This window comes from Camelus bactrianus, chromosome 6, assembly GCF_048773025.1.
Source record: "Camelus bactrianus isolate YW-2024 breed Bactrian camel chromosome 6, ASM4877302v1, whole genome shotgun sequence".
NCBI classification, from domain to species: domain Eukaryota; kingdom Metazoa; phylum Chordata; class Mammalia; order Artiodactyla; family Camelidae; genus Camelus; species Camelus bactrianus.
The window spans coordinates 80,281,597-80,302,759 of NC_133544.1; the positions used below are offsets into that span (position 1 = coordinate 80,281,597).

Sequence of the window (21,163 nt, forward strand, 5' to 3'; positions counted from 1 at the left end):
GGGAGTTCATTCAGGAAGCCTTGTCTGAGTTGAGTCATGGAAGGTTCAGCCCTTGACTTCTGTTTGTTAAATAATTCAGCTGAAAGTATCGCACATTCCATTCAGCTTCCTACTTTGACGAAGTTTATTTTAGCAAGTCTTTCTGCAAGTACAAGTGAGAGACTTAGTCCCAGAGCCCAACTAATACAGGAGGTTGAGGAAGGCCCAGCTTGCATTCTTTCCGGTGCGCCAATGCCACACATTTATGTGGAATTTTAGCACCATGAATGGTGAGGGGTGCTGTTTAGAAATAAAAAGTGACAATTTCCAACTGGCACTTCTCAGTATGTGGGGCTTTTTTGAATGAGATGGTTTTCCACTTGGGAGAAGGGAAAGTAGAATGTCAATTGAAGGCAGAAGGGAGGTGTCTGGAACATCCAAAGATACGAGACTACAGTTGTCACAGTTTAAAATGATGGAGCCCCTAAATGCATGCATTTCACTGATAATTTATACAGCCTAGTTCTTTGAGAGCTGGTGAAAACAGAATCCACTGCACATTCAGAGTGACAATTAAGTACTTAACAATTAGGCAAAATTCTGAAGAGAAAACAGGGTTTTCAAATATAAGTTCACTAGCCCACTGAAAAGTCAATGATACTCCAAATTCTGTAAGCCAAACCTGTACAAACATATGAGGTTTGTCAATACAGGCCAAACAGTGACAAGTTGAACAATTACCCAGATAATTTGTTTCTGGGATAGTGTGCTTAGATCATGCAAACCAGTACTTTCTTTCTCCCCTTGTCCCCAACCCCCACCCCAGTGTTCCCCTAGCAAATTTTTGTGTCTGTGTTATCTATATACAACTATATCCATCTCCATTTCACATTGACTGTATAGATGATGGCCTTGGCTACATATATACACATTAAATACAGCAGATGTTCAGGGGAATTGGATGGGTGAAGTATACTGATCCAAAGTCTGTTTTTTTCTACAGTGGAGCTCCAGTTAGAGACAAAGTAAACTGTTTCTTAATAATCATCAAGTGAATTAATTTGGATACATTAAGTCTAAAATCCTGGCTTTTCTTTCATGGGTCTGAATTATTAGGATGCTCGTCTAGACCTGACTACAGACATCTGAGTACACAGATATATTTCCACATATGTTTAGGTCATACCGATGATCCAGATAGTTCAAGTTTCAAATATTTGCTCCCTTACAATGCCCATCCTTGAATTCTTAGGATACTGGCCTCCTATTTACTTTGTTTCTGGGTCAATTATAGTATCTCTGAGCAAGGGAGTCAATTCAGTGTTGATCTTGAGAGTAAATATGGGGAGTAAGAATGGGAGACGATCATGGGTTCCAAAAGAAAGAAAAGAGCTCCTGCTCTCAGGAGCTTACACCCTCATTCTATACTCAGTTGTTGCTCTATAGCCAAACAGCAGGATGAGAAGAATATTCAGGTTGACTTAATACCAAACATTTACATATTTGTAAATGAGTTTAGTTTTTTAGTTTTTAAATGGCTTTCAGCAGATACATTCTTATGGCAATATGGATATAATACAGGGAAAGTAGTATTTGGAAAATTAACTCATCTATTGGATTCACTGTCCAGAGCTGATTCCAAGGTGTGCATTTTCCCAAGGCTGCATACAGGGATTAAATAAACTAGGTGACTATTAAATCTCTAAAGTAACTGTGAAATCTGAGGTAGGATAAAAAGTGATTGCAGGAGTTCTACCCTAGCCACGTTGTCTACTAATCTGTTGCTCTTGAGGTCATGGAAAGAAAGAGGGGCAAATGGGAGGGAGGGAGAAGGATAATGGAACAGGAGGAGCAGTCCTTAGGCATTTTAAACCACTAGGTTGTAGAATCAGATATAGATTCAGAGGACTTCCCCTCCCCTCAATTCGCTGGAGCTGCGGCAAGAGTTACTAGATGCTAAGATGCTATCACCTAAAGTTATCTCTTGGTTACTGCATTCCTGGAGCTAAGCAACAATGCAAACATGAAAAAAGGAATTTTATTTGAATTTAAAATGCATTGTGTGAATTTTCTTCCTACAGCAGATACATGGTCCTAATTGTATTTTACTCTGGCTGTTACTAAGTTACCTTGTATTACCTGAATCTATACCTTTTGTATCAGAAGCAAGTAGCTGAGGAATAGAGAGGTTGGGAAAGGATAGTCTTCGATTTAACTTTTGCCACAGACAAATCCCATGTGAGTAAACGAGAGATAATTGAACAGATCCATAGGAAAAGTCAAATGCTAGGTTTGTAAGAATTTCTCAAAGGATGGATGTTACAGTCCCCAGCCCTGCCGAAAACCAAATCAGAACCCCTTATTCACACTAACAAGTGTGTTTGATCCGAGGTACCCAGATTCCAGCCTGGCTCTTCTAATCAGCATGAGTGCTTCTCCCTTCTCAGGGCAGGGCAGGGCAGTGGAGAAACCACGGGGAGGAGGTCATAAGTTCTGCTGCTGGGTCTTTTCCAAAGCACATTTTGTGGAATTGGGTCTTTAAGGCTGCAGCTTCTTGCACAAACTCTTAGCCTCCATGTTTTCTCTTGCAGTCTGGTTTCTGGTGTAGATAAGCTCAGATGAGATAAGCTCAGATAGGCTTGCTGACAACTCATAGGAAATAAGCCTATAAAACGCTATGAAATGTTCATGTGAGGAGGACCTCTTGGTAAAGATGGTGGTTTCCATGTGGAATACTGTTGAGAAATACTTCAGAGCAGGGACTGACCAACATTCTTCAGTGCTCGAGGGACTTGTCTGAATTTCTTGGGATGAAAATCATTTCCAGTAGGTCCCTGGTCTTGCAGGTCTCATCTGGGTGCAAGGATAAGTCATTTTTCTTTTGTATCTTTTCAACACACTGGCCTTGCAATGTCTCCACACGGAAGCGTTTCAGAAGCGTGACCAGGGTGACCTTCATCATCACCATGGCGATGTACTTTCCCGCACAGGCCCGGGGCCCAAAGCCAAATGGCTGAAAGTACCTGTAAGGAACCTAGGAAAACAGTCAGACAGTTAGCCAGAGTAGTAAGGCTAGAGCCATGCCTCCCTGTCTGACTCACCCTGAAAACACAGTCAGAACGCTTGGTTTTGGCCTCTTGGCCATACGGCTCCTTCACGGAGAGGAGTGACTAACTCAGAGAAGCCCCTTTGTCCATCCAGTTTGATTCACTCCTTGATAGAGACACAGCCTCGGACAGGAAGATACTCAGCTAGCTCTGTGGGACGTCCACAGCGTCACTACTCTTCTGCCCGTCACGGAGACAAAGATCGTTTTTGTGCCAGGCCATAGAGCCTGGTGACAGGGACAAACGTAGGCAGAGGTGTAGATTCCCTGCCTATTAGTTCCAAGCATCTGCATATTTTTAGTTATACAAATATTTAATGGGATATATTAAATATCTCTGTCTTTCTCATCCCCATTTGGATTTACACAGTGCCTGGCACTTAATAGATCCTCAGTAAGTTTTTTTTTGACCAACTGCCAACGTGCTGCAGGTTGCTCATTTAGAAACAGGATGAATTAGAGAACTGGTTTAATTGAGATCATGTCTCTTCCCCATTGAAAACGGAAAAAGAGGCACAGGGGAACTATCTGGATAATTCAGGTTAAAAAACCTCATTGCCTAAACTTGACATAATGAAGGCAGAATCTCTAGCACACTTCAATTATAGAAAAAGCCCAAGCTGAGGCTCTCCCAGTTCCCAAGCTGGTTTAGAATGGGGCCTACTGCTTGTGGGGCCATTTGGGGAACCAAAGGCAGACTGCAAACACCGAATCTGTTCATCTCATCTGATTTGCAGCTGAAGCACATACGGATTTCGAAGGCTTGGGTGATGCTGCAGCTGAATCTACATGATTCTAAAGTGATCAGTTTAAATGGAAAAGCGGGTTGGTTAGATTAAACAAAATTTGCTGAATTTTAGGCAGATTTAAGGGCCTGAATTTTTCACATTTTGACCTATTGTGTGGCCTCCATGAAGACATTTCCCAGAACTGGAGACCCAGCCTCCTTGGCTTGAGGACAGACATGGTGGCCGTGTTCCAAACTAGGGGAAACATGCTGTCCTGGTGAGGTGGGAAGGGAATGAGTAAACAGAATGAAAAGCACATGGTACAAACACAGAACCAGAGCGGATTTAACAGCTGACATTTTCAAGTGTTTTAAGGAAGGGCTCTTACATTCTTGGCAAAGTTTTCCAGAGTAAATTCATTGGGCTTGGGGAAAAACTCGAGTCTATGCATTCTTCCAATATTCAGGATAATGTTGGTCCCCTTTTTCACCGGGTAGCCATCGATGACATCATCCTCTAAGGCTTTGCGCATGACCAGGTCCACAACAGGCTGGTACCTCATGCTCTCATAAATAAAGTTTTCAACCACTTTCAGTTTTTGCATATCATCAATCCTCATGTCTCTTTCACCTGTGGGAGCAGATAAAAAGGATGAAGGACGTCATGTTAGTTTCAACATGTGATGAGTATTAAAATTCCTGTACTTTCCGCAGAACAGTTTGCTCTTGGTTGAAAAAATTTATATCGTTGATTCTAATGTAAACCAGCAACCTGGGCCAAGTATGTTATGTTTGATCTACAGAATGTCTTACGAAAATTCAGATTTGAAGTCAATTATTTTAACACATGAGTTTTTCAGAGAAAAGTCTGAATTTGTAGAAAAATTTTAAAAACCAGGTAACGTTGGATCCACATTCCCGCCTGGCAACAATGGGCTGAAGTTGAGTGTCTGATGAACCTTTTAGAGGGGCGTCCTCTCTGCAGCATCACGTAGAGCTACCCAGTCTGCTTCAAACATTTATCTGCCTGGCCTCTGTGGTTTGTGAGTTTTGTCTCCTACTCTAAATTCTAGAAGACATTCATGCCTTCTCTAGTCAGAGTGAGACGGTGAGTTTAATCAGGTTCAAAGTAATTTTCTCTTCTGGTGTCCTATGCAGTCATCTGTCAGAACATATCACTGAGAGTCCCTCCTCCCCATCTCATCAAGGACGTGATTTGGTACAGTGGCAAATCCTCTTCTCCCCACTACAGTGAAAGGCATGCCTCTGGAGAATTAACGGACACCCCGGCTGTCTCAGATTGGCCTGACACTGGTCACAGATGCTCAGATGACTCCCAAAGTTGAAAAAGCTTCCAAGCATCCTCAAATGGGGTACCACTTTTGCAGAATCAAAATCAACCCAGGGTCCTGAGGCATCCCTGTCTCCTGTACAACTGTGATATTCAGGAAAGTCTCACTTGGTCAGAGAACTCTTACAGCCCAGCTCCTCACATACTGCTCTCTGTACACTTAAGAGTCTAATGGGCATGTTTATCTGGGATGGGGAGGTAGAGGGAAGATGATGGAGAAGATAACCAAAGGCATTCCTTAGGTTCAGGCTGCTTGAAAGCCAGAAACACTGCCATAAGGGGTAGCCATTTCCCTGGGTGGACCCTCAAAAGCCTTTTGCCTCTGATAGGTAGCAGATCCTTGTGGATGATCCCATTTTTTTTTTAAATACAGATAAATTAAACCATATATACATGTTCATGTGGCCAATAAAAAAAGACCTTGAAGAATACACAGCAGAATATTAACAGTGGTTCCCCATGGTTATGGGATGAGACGGGGGAGCAGGGTGGAAGGAATCAGCTGATACTGTTTTCTACTTTACACATCTCTCTATTATTTGAAATTTTTCAACAAGCATTTTTTGATAATTAGGAAAACACAGAAAGACCTATCATTTTGACATATCTGGCATAGTGAAAATGCGACACAATGACTTGCTTTTTTGCTCTCTGGGTGGATTCTAATAAAGATTTTGACCTAAGATTCTTAGGACATAGAAACTGATATTCCGAAAGAATAGTTTTCTAAGCTGTATGATTTATTTGATAAATTTTTACCAACAACAGTCTGGATTTCCTTCATTACTGCCTCTTCAACCTGGGGATGCTTTGCAATGAGAAACAGCATGAAGAATACAGAGACAGACATGGTGTCCGGTGCTGCGATCAGCATTTCCAATATGCACTGGTTCACGTTCTCTTTTGTCAGGTCACCACGTCTCTGAACAATTGCAAAGGGGGAGAAACATTGGTAAAGTGAATAAATGTTTCAGAACAGGAGGGGAGGTGGCACTCAAGGATCAACAACCTCAACAAAATGAAATCATAGAAATTACATCTCTAGGATTGAAATGAACATTTTTTGTAACAATCTTCAGCTGAAAGCTGAATAATTCAACCATTTTCTATATGTTTAGTGTTTTTGGACTTCCTGGTTTTTTTATATTTTGTATTGTGCAGACACAGAATAGTTTAAATCTTAAAGGTCAGACCTACCAGGATGTCTAATAGTGGGCTATTTGGGTTGGGCATTATAAAAATAGTAGACCAAGTATTTAAATGCAGAAATATGGAACAATAAACAGGATTGGATTTTTAGACACCTGTACATAGTCATACACATGTTGTTTGGGAATTATGGTTAGTCCAGGTGTGTACCTCGGCAAAAATCAATTCAGTGGCGAAATCCATGCAGTCTTCCAGTTTCTCTGTTGTGGAAATCCTGTGTCTTTTTTCTTCTATCAGAATTTCCATAGCATCTTTCAAATCCTTGCTGGAAATAAAAAGTGAAAATGTAATCTATCGGTAGTCAGTTAGGACATCTAGAAAAATGGATTCATTTGCATTTGTTTAAATAAAATGATCTAATTTAATCGAAGCAATTAGTGCCCATGAATAACTGAATTTATACTTAATTCTTTGCAAATATTCTTAAATTACATATATATTACACTTCAAGTTAAGAAACTAGAGTTAGCCAGGATATGTGAATATTGGTAGCAAAATCAAGGCTATAACATCTAGTTAAGAGTTAAAAACTGGTACCAAAAGGCTAAATCCAATATATTTTTTAAAGTATTGGTATGATAGAGAAAGAAAAATATTATATGATCTCACTTACTGGTAGTATCGTAAAAAAAAACAAAAAAGCAAGCTCATAGATACATGGAACAGATTGTTGTTTACCAAGGCACGAAGTAGGGGTTGGGAGCAAAATGAGTGATGGAGAGCACCAAAAGGTACAAACCTGAGTTACAATGAGAAGTCGTGTGGATTTACTGTGCAGTGTGGTGACTACAGTTAATATACTATATTGCATATTTGAAGGTTGCTAAGAAAATAGATCTTAAAAGTTCTCATCAGAAGAAGAATGTTATAACTATACATAGTGACAGATGTTAACTAGACTTATAATAATCATTTTGCAATATATACCAATATCAAATCATTATGTTGTACAATGGAAACTAATGTAATGTTATATGTCTTTTATATCTTAATGAAAAACAAACACTGGCATTATTGCAAGGGTAAGGGGAGAAGAAGACTAAAAAAATCCTCTAGCTCTTTACTGCTCTAGAACATAGGAGATATAAACTAGTTTAGTAATCATTGGCAAATGTTGTATACATAGGGAGTGTTGATGAGCTAATTTTAATGAAATGGAACAGAACCATTATACAGTCTCATGCAAGAAGTTTCTGTGGGCCTGCTGACCATACCAAAGTTAAACTAATGACCAAGTTTAGCTGCTGACCAATAAGACTCTTCAAAACACCAAAAAATCAGACCATAGTGAACACAGGAACCCTTTACCATCTTGGTTCAAGTCACAATAAGCTCTGGTGGAAACTAAGTGAAATGTATAAAGAGCCAAGTGTCCGAATCATCCACCTGATATACATCAACTACTTGAGAAGATATAAATAACATCAAGTTGACATCCGCCCTGGAGGCTAATATTACTAATTTCAAAACATACAGGCAGGATGAAGTTGGGCCTTCAAACAAGTCTGGGAACTTTTAGAGATGGAGAGTTTAAGATGGTCACAAAGACCCGGGGAAGATACGAACAGAGGGATGGAGAAAGCTAACATATTTAGTGCCTACTATGTGTTATGCTCAGTGCTAATGGCCCTACATATATGGATCTCATTCACCTATATCCCACCCTGGAAGGTAGGATATATTTTACTTTAAATCATTTCCCAAGGTCATTTGGTTACTAAGTAGAGATAGGATGCAAACCAGGTCTGTCTTCCTCTAGATCCCCTGGGCTTTCCACTGGTGGTTAGAGGTGGCAGTGTTTATTGGCTGGCAGCTACACTCTGAAAACACATAGATTATCCTGTAGACTATTGGGCATTTGTCCAGTCTTCTGCTAGACTAGTCTGAGACCACAGTATTTAAGCCATTTAATTACAATCACAGGATCCCTAAGATAAAATACACATAACTAAATATCTCCCACTTTTTATTGAAGTGCATTATGAAAACATTATTTTGTGACTACTGTCAATTCAGGTTGAATTAAGTGAAATTCATTTAGAGGCAACAAAACAATAAAATGATACCATGTTTCCATTTTTCCAGACATGCAAAGAGAATTTTGACAAATAATAATGACAGGTTCAGGTAACCCTTCTCTTCAACACAAACACTGCAGTGTCCCAGTCCCAGAGATGGAGCTCTCAGCCTCCTACGTGAAAAGCTGCCCCAGGACAAAGGCTTCCCTTACTCCGTGGTCTGGCCACATGCTGCCAAATTGCTGTAAGTGTTTCATCAGCAACTTAATCAACAGCTCCCTTGAGGTTCTGGAGAGGAGAAAGCTTGCCGAAGAGCCCAGCAATATCTAAGACACAGCACACACCCGTCCAGTCCCACCGAAAAGTTTTCCAAAGTGTGTTACTTACACAGACTTTTCATACTTCCTGTGTAACCAAGAAAACTTAAAGAAGATGTCTGGTTTGAGAAGGAGAGCTTGCCACGCATCAAAATAACCCTGGATTTTAGGCACGATGGCACTTTCTGGAAAAGACAGAAAAAGAGAAGAGCAGTTGAGCAAAAATGTGAGCCCAAGAAGGTTATGCTGGTCGGAGAAGATGCCGTAGACTCTCCTACCATCTGGGATTCTAAGCAGGGCACGGTTCCACTTTCAGTGGGCGTTTCAGCCACGTGAATGTCACTACACAAATCAACAGTGATTTATTCTGCTTGGCATCTAGATTGGCGAAGTTAACCAAGATTTGCCATTTTCAACTTTGTATTAAGAGATATGCTGGATTCTCACATGCTTCTCCTTGCCTGAGATTCCACCTCCCTCCTGTTTCCCTGACCATGGGAAATAAGAAGGGTCCTAGTAATTATGGCTGTTGTGGCCTTGATTCTGGCACATGAAAAGGAAAAAATCACACCACTGTGCTGTTTATATTTTGGTCCAGTGGGTAGAATTCATCTTGGACTCTTCAAGGCCTTGTTCTGAGTCTCGTGCACAGTCAGCTCTTAAAGGATGTTTTGAAATAAATTGAATACTAGAGAAAAGAAAACCTCTACTGTATTCAAATTATACAAAAGGAAAGGGTATAGACATTTATTTTCAACTGCTAAAGATCAGATATAAGGCAAGGTAATGTATAAATGAGACTTCTGTTAGTCCTGACAGTCTTGCTAGGGGAGTGATATGTCATCATTTTGCAGAGACAAAAACTGCAATTCATAGAAATGAAGAAGCTTACCCAACACTGCACAGCCAGTGTGGCAGGTAAGCCCTGGGCTGGAGCCTGGTTCTATCTGACCTCAGAGCAATGTCCTTTCCTCTTTGTTGAACTGGGTCTCTCAGGCAAATTGAGAGTTTGACAAGGACCGGAGAGCAGCAGGAATATACACATACACAATCTGTATGAGCTAAGCAGGTTCTTAGCACCAGTGTCTGTGTCCATAAGTTAACAGAGCTGTACAATTCCCTTCATTTGATCCCTCCTAAGAATCAAGGCTAACAGGGAACCGAGGAGCAGGAACTTATATGTAGCTGTCAAGCCTTGGGAGAGATGTGTGTGGAACAGGCAAGCAGGACTTTCAGAGTCTCTGTCTTAAAGCAGATCAGGCAAGAGGCTGTGACTCAAGTCCTCAGAGTGGACAGGGCTCCCAACTTAATGTCAGTCAGATAAGAATTTTAAGACTCTTGTAAGGAATAATTAAACAGCGGGGGAGATGAGGCAAGGAGAGTGGAGAAAGAGGGAGGTCGTATCGCTTGTCTGCTTGTCCCAGTGTGGTCAGTCAGGGAACAGGTGTTAAAGCTCAGCTGGTTTGGACAAGTGAGAACACTGTGCCTGTTCTTAACGCCTATGATGTGCTTCCTCAGATCTGCACGTGGTGCGTGGTCACACTTCCTTTGGGGTAATGTTCAGATGTCCTCTCCACAGAGGCCTTCCTACCACCCTCTCCACAATAGCCTCAGCCTCCCCCAGACCTCCCCTTCACTTTCTAGCACTTTGCCCTGCTTTGTTTTCCCTTCAAGGCACCTATTATTGCCTCATGTATTACTAGATGGTTACCTGTTTACTGTCCATAACCCCACTGGGATGTAAACTCTTTGAAGGCAAGAACTTTTTGTAGTTCACTGCTCTGTCCCCAGAACCTATGACTGACATAAAATAGACAATCAATAAATATTAGTTGAATGAATGTATGACTGAATGAACCCTGCTAGAAATCAAGTCAGGAGAAATTCCATTCAGCTGACAACAGCAGAATGGAATGAAGGCACACGAGTAATGTTTGTTCTTCTGTTAGCGGTAGAGTTGCATGTATGTATTATAGTATTTGTTTCTGTAATGTAGTGTGGAAAGCAGCTTTTTGATTGAGACATCCTGCCAGGGTTGTTCTAAACGCTAAATGACAAACTTTGTGTGAAGCAACTTTTTATACTACTTGGCACATAGTAGATACTAAATTAATGGTACTTACCATTATCATTTCCAGCAGCAGCTGCACCTTTATTATCAGTTAGAGTCAAAGTTCTCACACTTGGTGGCTTCAAAAGAGAGGTGTCTATGTATATTTATGTCCACATGTGTTGCATGTGTTTGTGTGTATATAAATGTATGTAGATATCATGCTCAAAAGGGTGGATGGAAATGGTTAAATACATAGGTTTGGTGATAGGGTATGTTCATGACCAAAGAAATGATCACGTCTGTTAACTGTGGGTAGAATCGTATTTCCTAGAGCAATGAGGAGTGATAGAAAAGAAATAAGCCCCTAGTATGGATTTTATAATCTTGTAACTGAGCAAGGCAGACACACCAGGAAGAAATTTTAGGAATGTTAGAAACATTTAAAGAAGAGCAGTGTACAAAACAGCCTGTATTGACTTGGGTACATTACCCTTCTCATGCCCTGTTGAATAAAGGGCAGAATGTCAAGTCCCAGGAATGAAAATTTCAGTACCGTCCAGGGGGATCCCCAGGAAGAGCATGTTAGAGGTGTCTAGCATGATGCGCCGCATCAGGGTCAACACGTCCACGTAGCCCATCTCATCGCGGACCTCCTCCAACCTGTCGAGGTGCTTTGTGATGGAATCAGCACAGACTGTCACCATGCGCACCAGGCCAGGGCCGGACAAAGCTGAAGGGTACACATCAGAGACAGAGTGAGCTATCTCTCAACTCCAGGACACACAAAATCAGGCGATGTGGGCTTTTTCTGGTTGAAGATTAATTGCTCAGAAACTTTTATTCAATAATTGGGTGTAAATTGTTATCTTATTTTTTATTCTTCTACATTCTGCTAATTTTCTACTAGCATGTATCACCTTTATGATAAAAAATAAACGAATAAATGAGTAAATAAGTAAATATTTTAAAAACACACTTCAAAGTTACACTTTAGTTCTAACTATGACAAATCATTTGTGAGATTGCAAATAAAGCATTTAGTAATTGTGGTTATAAATCACAAAGCACGGATTTTCCATATTTATTGTATACATTTCCCTCTAAAGAAGGTTTGGATTTGGCCAGGGTGATATTGTACGTTTCAGTGGGTATCAGAATATTGCTACAGAACTATTTAAAGTGTATCTTATCTTTTTTATCTAAGGTACTTCCTGTTTAATTGTAGGTCATATGTGTAAAATGCTAGTCTTAAAAATTTACCAGTCATAACCTTCTCTTAATTTTGGTTTCTTCCCAAGCTATTCCCAGATTTATTGTACACAGTCAATGCTGTAACAGTGAAGCAATTTTTTGTTGGCTTAGCAGTCTTCCTCATAGGACTGGGAACGCTTTCAGGGCAGTGACAACCTATTATATTAGCATTGTACTTTAAGTCCACAGTATGTGGTGTCCCTCTCTTTGGTGTCAAAGAGAGGAATGAATGAATGAGTGAATGAATAGATGAATGAATGAATGAAACCAGGTAGAGGGAACTGGCTGTGATATATCCAGTTGCTCTGCTCATGACCATCTGAGCAACTAAGGGGTCGAGATGGTATGTGGTCTAACATGAGAGTTTAACTCTTGTTTTTAAATAGTTTGTTTATTTGAATTGATAGTGTAAAAAATATGTAAGTCCAGTAGTTTCATAAATGTAGTATTTTGAAATGAATTTAGAAGTGATCCTAATGCTTATGTTTTCACTTCTATATTTTAGAATGTACAATAATTTAAATTAAGAACTAATTCTTTATCCTTAAGAGAATAAAGTTTTATCGAAAATGACAAAACTTAAAATGTAAATATTTATACAGAAGAAGGATTAAGATATATTTTGTATGTCAAATTGATTCCATTATTTGTATAATCATGAAGTTTCAAGAGAAAAGTATATGGTATATTTGCAGTACACACACAGACACAGACACACAAACACAACTTCTTCCTTCACATTATCCCCTTTATCTCCTAGGAGGTTATATACTGTTTATGTATCTTCCTTTGTTTCACTAAAACTTGGACTCTAGTAATTCTCTGGCTTTTTTCATCATAGAATTTTTTTTTAATTTACCACACTTTTTATCTAGCTCCCTCATAATGATGATGTGCATTGATTTAAGTCCCTGGAATTACCCAGGCTCTTCTTTGTTGCTTCATGGCAGTGAAACTGATAAAAACTGGTCTCAGGCAGGAAATCAAACAAACTTGATGGCTATTTATGAGCTTCTAGGAAGATCTCAAGAGAGTTTAACTCTTAAAATTCTCCTTTCTCTCTTTGTTTAAAGTTTCTTTAAGCTGTTTTTAGGAGTAACCTCTCTTTTTTATATCTTTTTTATTCAGAGTCTTTAAACAAAACAAATCAGCTGTGCTACAGAGGCCCCTGAAGGCAGACTTTGCAAAACAGGAAACCTGGTGAGTGGTCCTAGACTGTAACCATTTCCGTGCCTGTATAAAAAGGAAAGTTTTGTTGGCAGCATACTTCCTGATTTTAGGAGGGACTTGGCACATATGAAAGACCAGGATGCTATTTCCAGGTGACTGTCACATCCACAAGTGGGACAAATGATTCCAGTGACTAAAGCCTTTGCATGGACCAGTTGGCTTTAAATATCACTCCCAGGCTGACGTATGATTTGCCTGTACATTCAAGGGCTTAAAGCCACATTTTAAACCTATAAGCAGAATGTAATATCTTTGAAAGAGCCAAGGGCCAAGGAATGTGGGTGGCCTGTAGAAGCTGGAAAAGGCAAGGAAACACTTTCTCTCCAGAGCCTCCAGAAAGGAACACAGCCTTGCCAGTGCCTTGATCTTAGTCCCATGAGACCCATGAGACCCATGAGACCCATGAGACCCATGTCAGACTTTTGATCCGTAGAAAGGTTAGGATAATCAATGTGTGGTTTGGGGTCACTACGTCTGTGCCAATTTGTCAAGCAGCAATAGGAAACTACGACAATGGAGTATGTGAGAGAGTTGTGCTGAGTGTTGGTAATGCTCAGCTCTGTAGTGGGAAGATCACCTCTGTGCTGGGACAGGGATAGCTTTTCCCTGTCTTGGCAGCTACACAGGAGGCATCTAGGTTCACTGCCGAGGCTGGCTGAGGGAAGAGTATCCATGGTGCACGGTCAGAGCTACAGCCCATCTCGCACCCGATTCTATCACTGACACATTTTCCAGACATGACTATCTTCTTTGATTTTGATGTGAAATATTGGTCATGTTTATTCCCCAAAGGCTTCTATTCCAGCAGCATGTAGTAAAGGGGGAAATCACTAGATAAGGAGGCTTGGGGTCTGGTGTCTGCTGTGTTGCTTGGGGTTAAACCACAAGGTCTCTAGAGATGTATTTCCTTAAGTATAAAACTCATGGGCTGGGTGAGGTGATATATGCAGGCCTTCTTATATATATATATATACACATACATAAATATATATATACACACACATAAATATATACTTTATATATATATATATACACACACATACGCACAACGCACACGCACAACGCACACATACACACACACACACAGAGGCCTTCAGCAAACAGATATTTTGAATCAAATATGTGATTGACACACTAAATTCTGAATTGAAGTGACTTTAGGTATATAGCGCACCATTTCTTTTTCACATCCATGTAACTGCTTTGTGCATCAAAAGGACGCACAGTATTTGAAATGGTTAGATATGTAGGCTTTTGTGGCTTTCTCCTGTACTACGAGTTACTGTTAGCAGAAATTGGGCAATTACTTTACCTCTGTAAGCCTCAGTTTTCTCATTTGTAAAATGTAGGTGATAAGTGTATTTACCACATGGCGTTGCTGTGGGATAAACTATCAAAAGTTTAAAACAGTGCCTACTATACAGATAGAACATGTATAATGAATGTTAGCTGTTATTATTTCAAAACCCTGAAGCAGCAGAAGTTAAAAATGATTTGAAAAATAGCATATTCATAGGCAGATGTGCAGAATGTACCCGGCACCTGAATACCTTTTGTAAAGAAAGGTCGAACAGCTTTCCAGAGGGCTGGATTATTGTTAAATATGATGCCTTTCTCATGCATGCCGATAAACTGCAATCCAAGTTTGCTGCCGAATCGGGAGATGTAGTGACTGTGCTTCATTACGTGAAACATACTTGAGGACCTGCAGAGAAAGCAAGCCTTGGGATTAATTGTGAAGTGTTAGGAGAACTGTGAAGTTTTTGTCTACCAGGTGCCTCTGTTAGCAAAAGCATGTTGATCTAAATGAAATGCATAATTTCTAGTATTCAGATTAAATAAGCACTTGTGTTAGCACAAGAACCTCCTTCTCCAATTCACATATTTCTGCCTACCTGCTTTCTGAGCATCACTTAAGATAGAACACACACTCACACACACACACACACGCACACACACACACACACAGTATTTGTTACTTCTTTTTCTTCTCTAACTCCAAGTCACTAAAATACTACCCTGCACTGTGGTCAGAGCTGCAAGGCTTTAAGAAATGAACCCTCTACGCCACCATATACCTGAGAGCATCCATCCCCCACGCAGCCCTTCTCCAGACAGTGTGGCCCGTGCAGAAGTGAGCCTCAGAACTGGGAGTTGCTGGTTAACTGAAGCCTTACCTCTTTAGTGTGGAAACAGCCCTTCTTCCTTGTGCCACCCACCCCCCAGTGTCCCCCAATCAGGCCTGGCCCTCCAATGGGGTATCATTCTGGGATGGAAGGATATCTCCTGGGCTCCTCTGATTTGGGCTTGACTGGGGTGGGCCTAGAAGACTCTCTGTGATGGTGGCAGCAGCTCTCTTAGGGCTCTGCATCCATCACGACTCATGAAGGTCTCCAGGGTCACAGAGTTCTCCCAGGACACAGGGCGTGCTGAGCCACTAGATAGCCCTCGATGTGGCAACCCTGCAACCTGGCCTATAGCCCAGGCTTCCTTGAACTTCCTGGGTCCTCTTCCAGTGCCTCCTATCCCCACCCCAGGCCCAGCTTTTAAAGTCTGTGATGGATCTTCGAGGAACTAGGAAAGAGGAGGCAGCCCCTCCCCCCATCTCCTCTGCCAGGACTCTCTTCCTGCCCCCAATCTCCGTCCAATTTGGGCACGATAAGGCAATGAGAGTTACAAAATGTTGTAAAATCCTAGCTGAAGAAGTCATGGGGCCTGCACATGTGAGGAGAATATTATCTTCTTAGGATAGTGGTCCAGAAGTCTTCTGCAGAAGAGTCACTTTGTTGAGAAGATGGTTTATTAAGACTGCTTAGAAGTTAGGCTGTGACATTGGATGGGTAAATGGATCATTGAAATAATTTAATAATTGGGAGGATAAAGGATAAGTGGATAGTTACTGTCTTCAGGATAGAGGTGGGGTGGGTTTATTGGATGGTGGATACAAGCAGCACAGGAGAGGGTAGAGGAGAAAGAGCTGGGATGAACCTATGTGTGTGAGGGTTTAGGGAGGAGAGGACTCCTGGTTCTCTGCTCAGCAAAAGAGGGACTTCGGGAAAAAGAATGTCTGTTGGGAACTCACGAGGTTGAGAATTGGGAGTGGGTGGTATAAACCTTTTCTCATCTACCAAGTGAAAAATGAAGAAATGCTGCAGGTGACTGTATTTCCTGTGGAAAGGGGCTGAGGCTGGAAAAGTTTAGTGCGGGGCCCAGAGAGAAGCAGGCTACGTGGGTGAAGCCTAAGTGGTGTCTGTGACCATATGAGCTTCCTTCAGGAAACTGGAAGTCCAAGTGTCCTGAGTTAATAAGCTACACGGTTAGCCCTCTATGGTGTGTCACATGAAGGGGCCATGAATACTGATGGGATGGGGTTTATCTGAACATAGAGGAGGTAATAAGCAGGACATGTGGTGTTTGTATGTCGATTGTTTCCATAAGTGCCAATCCAGTATCTATATTGTCGGCAAAGAATGGACACAAACTCCACTTGGAGAAGTCAAACCAGATTATCTGAAGGTACAGAGGAAAGTCAGTGCAGTGAGGATACAAGTCAGACAGACCAGGGCAGAAGGAAGTGCAGGCTGCCGCCCCAAAACCCTTAGCCACAGGGTTGTCTGGTTATGATGAGTGAGGGAGGAAAGAAATGTCACCTCTCAGTACCTCCCTCCAAGGTCCAGCCTTTTTATCCATAACCCTCGTAACGTCACCTCTGAGGCATGGGGCCCTCGACCGACCCTGTGCTGTTGAGGAGAAAGGACCAGAGTTTGTGCTCAGGCACAGGCAAGTTCTCATATATCACCCTCTGCCTCTCTGTCCTAACAAAGGTCTAACAAACACATCTTCCAGACTCTTCTACAGGGGAAGATAACCAGCTTTTCAGATTACAGGGTTTAAGCCACAGTATTTTTACGTGGGGACATGGCCAATTGCAAATTCCCCTTAGTAACAGGTAAGCATGGGAGAGTGACTTCTCTCCATACGTGATTCTGCAGCTTCAAAAAATTAAAATAGTTAAAATAGATCCCCCAGAGCTTTCCCACATGGGGATTATCAATTATCCCATATCTCCAAGGCCAGGGTGGGGTTCAGAGACACAGATCACAACAGTAGAAAGCGGCAAAACATTTGAGCAGAGGAATAAAAAGAAAATATGCACTTTATTGCAGGACAGTAAAATAAATTTATGAACACTTTTTGATACTGCAAAGGAGGGAGAATCTGGCTATCTTCTGGCACGTAGGGGCTAGGAGATAGAAGGAATTGCACTGTGCTCGATTGTGCAAATTCCAGATGCATAATGTATTTCTGGGGTTAGCCTTATTTTAGATGCTATTTTTTCTTACTTTGGTGAACTTAATACTGTTGAACTTTTCATGTGTTGATTTTAATTTTGCTTCTTCTCCACTTCACTGAAAGTTTGTTTCTCAACTGCAAATTCTCCTACTGCTGGTGTTTCCAGAACATACAACCCTCTGAGATGGGGACTGGCTACCATAGGCTATGTAACTGGTGCTTACATGGCACGGAATGGACGTCTCCTTACTTGTTTGTCTCTGCAAGTTAACAGTTGGCTCCCAAAAGGAGGACTCTGCCTTCATGAGGTTGTTCAGTGACTGCCTGTGAAAATGCTTTCCCCTGGGAGACACTGGGCCAAAAGAGCTCACCTCTGGCTGAGTAGACTAGCCTGTGGGCTAAGTATTAGCCAAACCCTGACATTTGTGATGGATTCCAAAGTCCTATTTGAACATTAAAAGAGAGCCCCTAAAATGATGGCAGTGCTGAGTAAGGAAAACAGAATTACTATATTAATGAATCATTTATTTTATCTCTTTCAGGAAAAAAAAAAACCTTATTTTCAAATAAAATGCTCTCTACTAAGTCAAATATACTCTTGATTTAATTCCAGATAATATTCATCAGATTATCTGAATTTTGCACAAATTTTTCCCTTCCTAGTAACTGTAAAAAAAAAAAAAAAAAAAGTCCGTATTTTTCTATCTGTATTCCACGGTGTTAGTTTGACCAAAAGATAGCCCAAATTTTGTCCTGTATGGAAAAAGATCCTGCTATAGAAAGGACTGAAGTTCTTCATTAAGTTTTCAGGACTCTCACTTTCTTTCCTCCCCCTACCTCATTCTATAATTAACGCAGAAAGTAATTTGTATACTCTTTTATTCACAAAGTTGTATCTACACATTTTAAGCACTTAGGAAACTAGCAGAGTAGTATTTTTCTGTTCTGACCCTAGAGCTCTTGCATATTTCATAAAAGACATTGGCCTGCCCGTTTCTTTGGAGGAATTCCTCAATAATTTAAAAAAGGGAATAAGACACCCCAACTTCACCCAATTAAATGTTAGTTAATAAAGAGCTAATGATTAAAATCAGTGTGTCCTCTAGGGGGCACCACCCTCTCAGTTATTCTGAGGCAGAGGCTCTGGCTTGGCAGAGAACACAGCAGGAAAGCCACAAGGGATACACATGCAGAGGGAAGTGTGACTGGCTGAGGACAAGCAATTTAAAACCTCAAAAATAGGCTGGCCCTGTCTAACCGGAGTAAATCAGGAAAGTGGAGACGAGAAGGTTGGTGAAGAACTAGGGATGCCAGCCCAGAGTACTCTGGGGGCGGACAGCAGAGACCTCCTTCCCACAGTGTGGGCCGGCCTGTACCACCAGGTGAGGGGGATGTTGTATTGATTGACTGACTGGGACAGTGAGGATTTCTCACTGCTGAGCAGAGACCGAGTCCCCAAGCTCAAAGGGACAGTGGGTAGGTTAGATGTCTTGTCCCTGGGGTCATTATTCTTCTTTAAAGGTGACTAAAGTCAAAAGACAGCTCCCAAGATGGCATACTTACTGTCTCTTCAAAACGAAAAGTTGCCAGAAAGTAAGTTCTTGGGTGGTAAGGAGGAAGCCACCCTCCTGTTCTGAGTTTAAAGAACTCACACACTTGTGGCCAGATTCAAGTGTGATGAGTACTAGAAATATGGGGGAGACAATCAATGGAATAATTGGTAGCAAACATTTAAATACACTTGCCTTGCGTAGACCTGTCCTGTGCTCCATCAATCCTACGAACTATTCCCTGTCCTTTGCCCTCTAATATCCTCACTTACCCAGCTTCAATACTGGGGTCATTGCAAGAGAAAAAGAATCCTTATAACAGAGATCTGACGGTGACCACCCTAACCTGATCAAATTTCCTACCAGTTATATGGGACTGCCTTTCCTGGTCTCCTGTTGTGATGCAATAGGAAGTGCCCAGGACTAACAAGAAAGCTTTGTGACAAAACGTTTAACCTGAATCACACTGAGCCTTTTGAACTAGTGTTCAGCTTGTAAGCAATGCAGGGAATCAAGAGTATGTTAAATAACACAATAATGAGACAATGAGCAAAATTTGGAAAGTGGGACATCCTGTAAGACAACAGAGCTCATCTCTTCGGAAGGTCAAGGTCGTGGGGGCAAAACGTAGGAGGACTGCTCTTTCAATTTTCGTGTTCATTTCAACTGTTCTACAAGGGAGGTGGAAAAATATTTAACTGTGAATCATTAGAGTCTCTCCCTTCCACGCATCCTCAATTTCCTTGACCTTCCCCATGCTGTGTTCTAGTTGCCTGGTAAAACCTCAACTCTGGCTAAATCCAACTCTTAGCTCACTGTGTGCTGGCACCTGGCAGCTGAATGGGGCTGGGGAAAAATCCATACGTGCAGAGGTGCGCGCACATACACACAGGCAGGACTCAGTTAAGTTCAAGTGGGCCCTTGGTGCACAAGGCAGTTCTACTACATTTCCTAGTCCATCCAATCTCACCTTTTTGGATAACTATTTTATTCTTCGCCCTCTCTCCACTAAGCTCCATTCCCTCCCCACTCAGCCTCAGCTAAAGACTTTATTTCCTGTGTTACTAAAAAGCATAAGCAACTAGAATCTCTGCACCCTTCAACCACCAGGATCTGTGCCCATGTGTTCAACCTTCCCTCCTGTTACTGTGGATGAACTTCTGTGTCCCTTGTCAAGGCCAGCCCCACTTGTCACGTGGAGCCCCTTCACATCTTCCCTAACACACTCCTTTCTCCTGTATCATCAGTTTTCCTCTGTAATTCATCATTCCCATCAAAACACACGTTATAATATCCTGTATCTTAACAAACAAAAGCTCCTTGGACAGAACGTCCCTTTCAGCTCTGTTCCATTTCTCTGCCTTCCTTACGACAAACTCCTTGGAAGGGTTGTCTGTACCTGCTGCCTCTGATTCTTCTCCCTGGATTCTCCACTAGGGTCAGACTTTTGCCGCTGCCACTTTATTGAAACTGCTCTTGCCAAAGAGACTCATGACCTCCCTGGTGCTAAATACAATGCTCCTGTCTCTGTCCAGTCATGTGACACCATCCGGAAGGTTGACAATTCCATCCTCCCTGACCGCATTCCTCACCTGGCTTTCAGACCATCACACTCTCCTAGTTTTTCTGTTCTCTGTGTGGCTGCCCTTCTCAGCCTCCTTTGCTAGTTTCTGACTACAGTGGAGGGTCTGAAGGCTCAGACCTTCTTTCTTAACCTCCCATTCAACTGTGTCCTCTAGGTGAGTCAAGTCAAAATATCCGAAATAGGATCCTGTTACCTCACCCTCCCAGACTCGCTCCAGACATCTCATCTTCTATATAGCACTTCTCTACCTGCTTATAGTGTGACAACCACCCTGGTTTGTCCAGGAATGTCTCAGCTTTGGCGTTAAAAGTCCCACATCGTGGGACATCCACTAGTCCCAGGCAAAGCAAGACACTTGGTCACCTTACTGATAACATATGTTTTACCTTTTCACCGTTGGTGTGTTAGCAATGTAACAGTATATTTGTCCAGAAGGGTAGGGATTTGGGGCTGGTTTGTTCATGATTACTGATGTACACAAGAAGTTCTCAATA

At 41.6% G+C, this 21,163-nt stretch overlaps 1 protein-coding gene across 1 annotated transcript in view; it reads right to left on the reverse strand.

Moving 5' to 3' along the window:
* Positions 1 to 833: 833 nt before the first annotated feature.
* LOC141577821 (aromatase) overlaps positions 834 to 21,163 on the reverse strand; it is a 28,616-nt gene continuing 8,286 nt past the window's right edge. The window contains exons 3-9 of the mRNA XM_074364813.1: positions 14,792 to 14,946; positions 11,314 to 11,490; positions 8,778 to 8,892; positions 6,523 to 6,637; positions 5,923 to 6,085; positions 4,202 to 4,443; positions 834 to 3,013 (exon numbers count right to left, since the gene is read on the reverse strand). Coding sequence (XP_074220914.1) covers positions 2,756 to 3,013; positions 4,202 to 4,443; positions 5,923 to 6,085; positions 6,523 to 6,637; positions 8,778 to 8,892; positions 11,314 to 11,490; positions 14,792 to 14,946 — 1,225 coding nt within the window. The 3' untranslated portion in view covers positions 834 to 2,755. The remainder of the gene's footprint in view (positions 3,014 to 4,201; positions 4,444 to 5,922; positions 6,086 to 6,522; positions 6,638 to 8,777; positions 8,893 to 11,313; positions 11,491 to 14,791; positions 14,947 to 21,163) is intronic.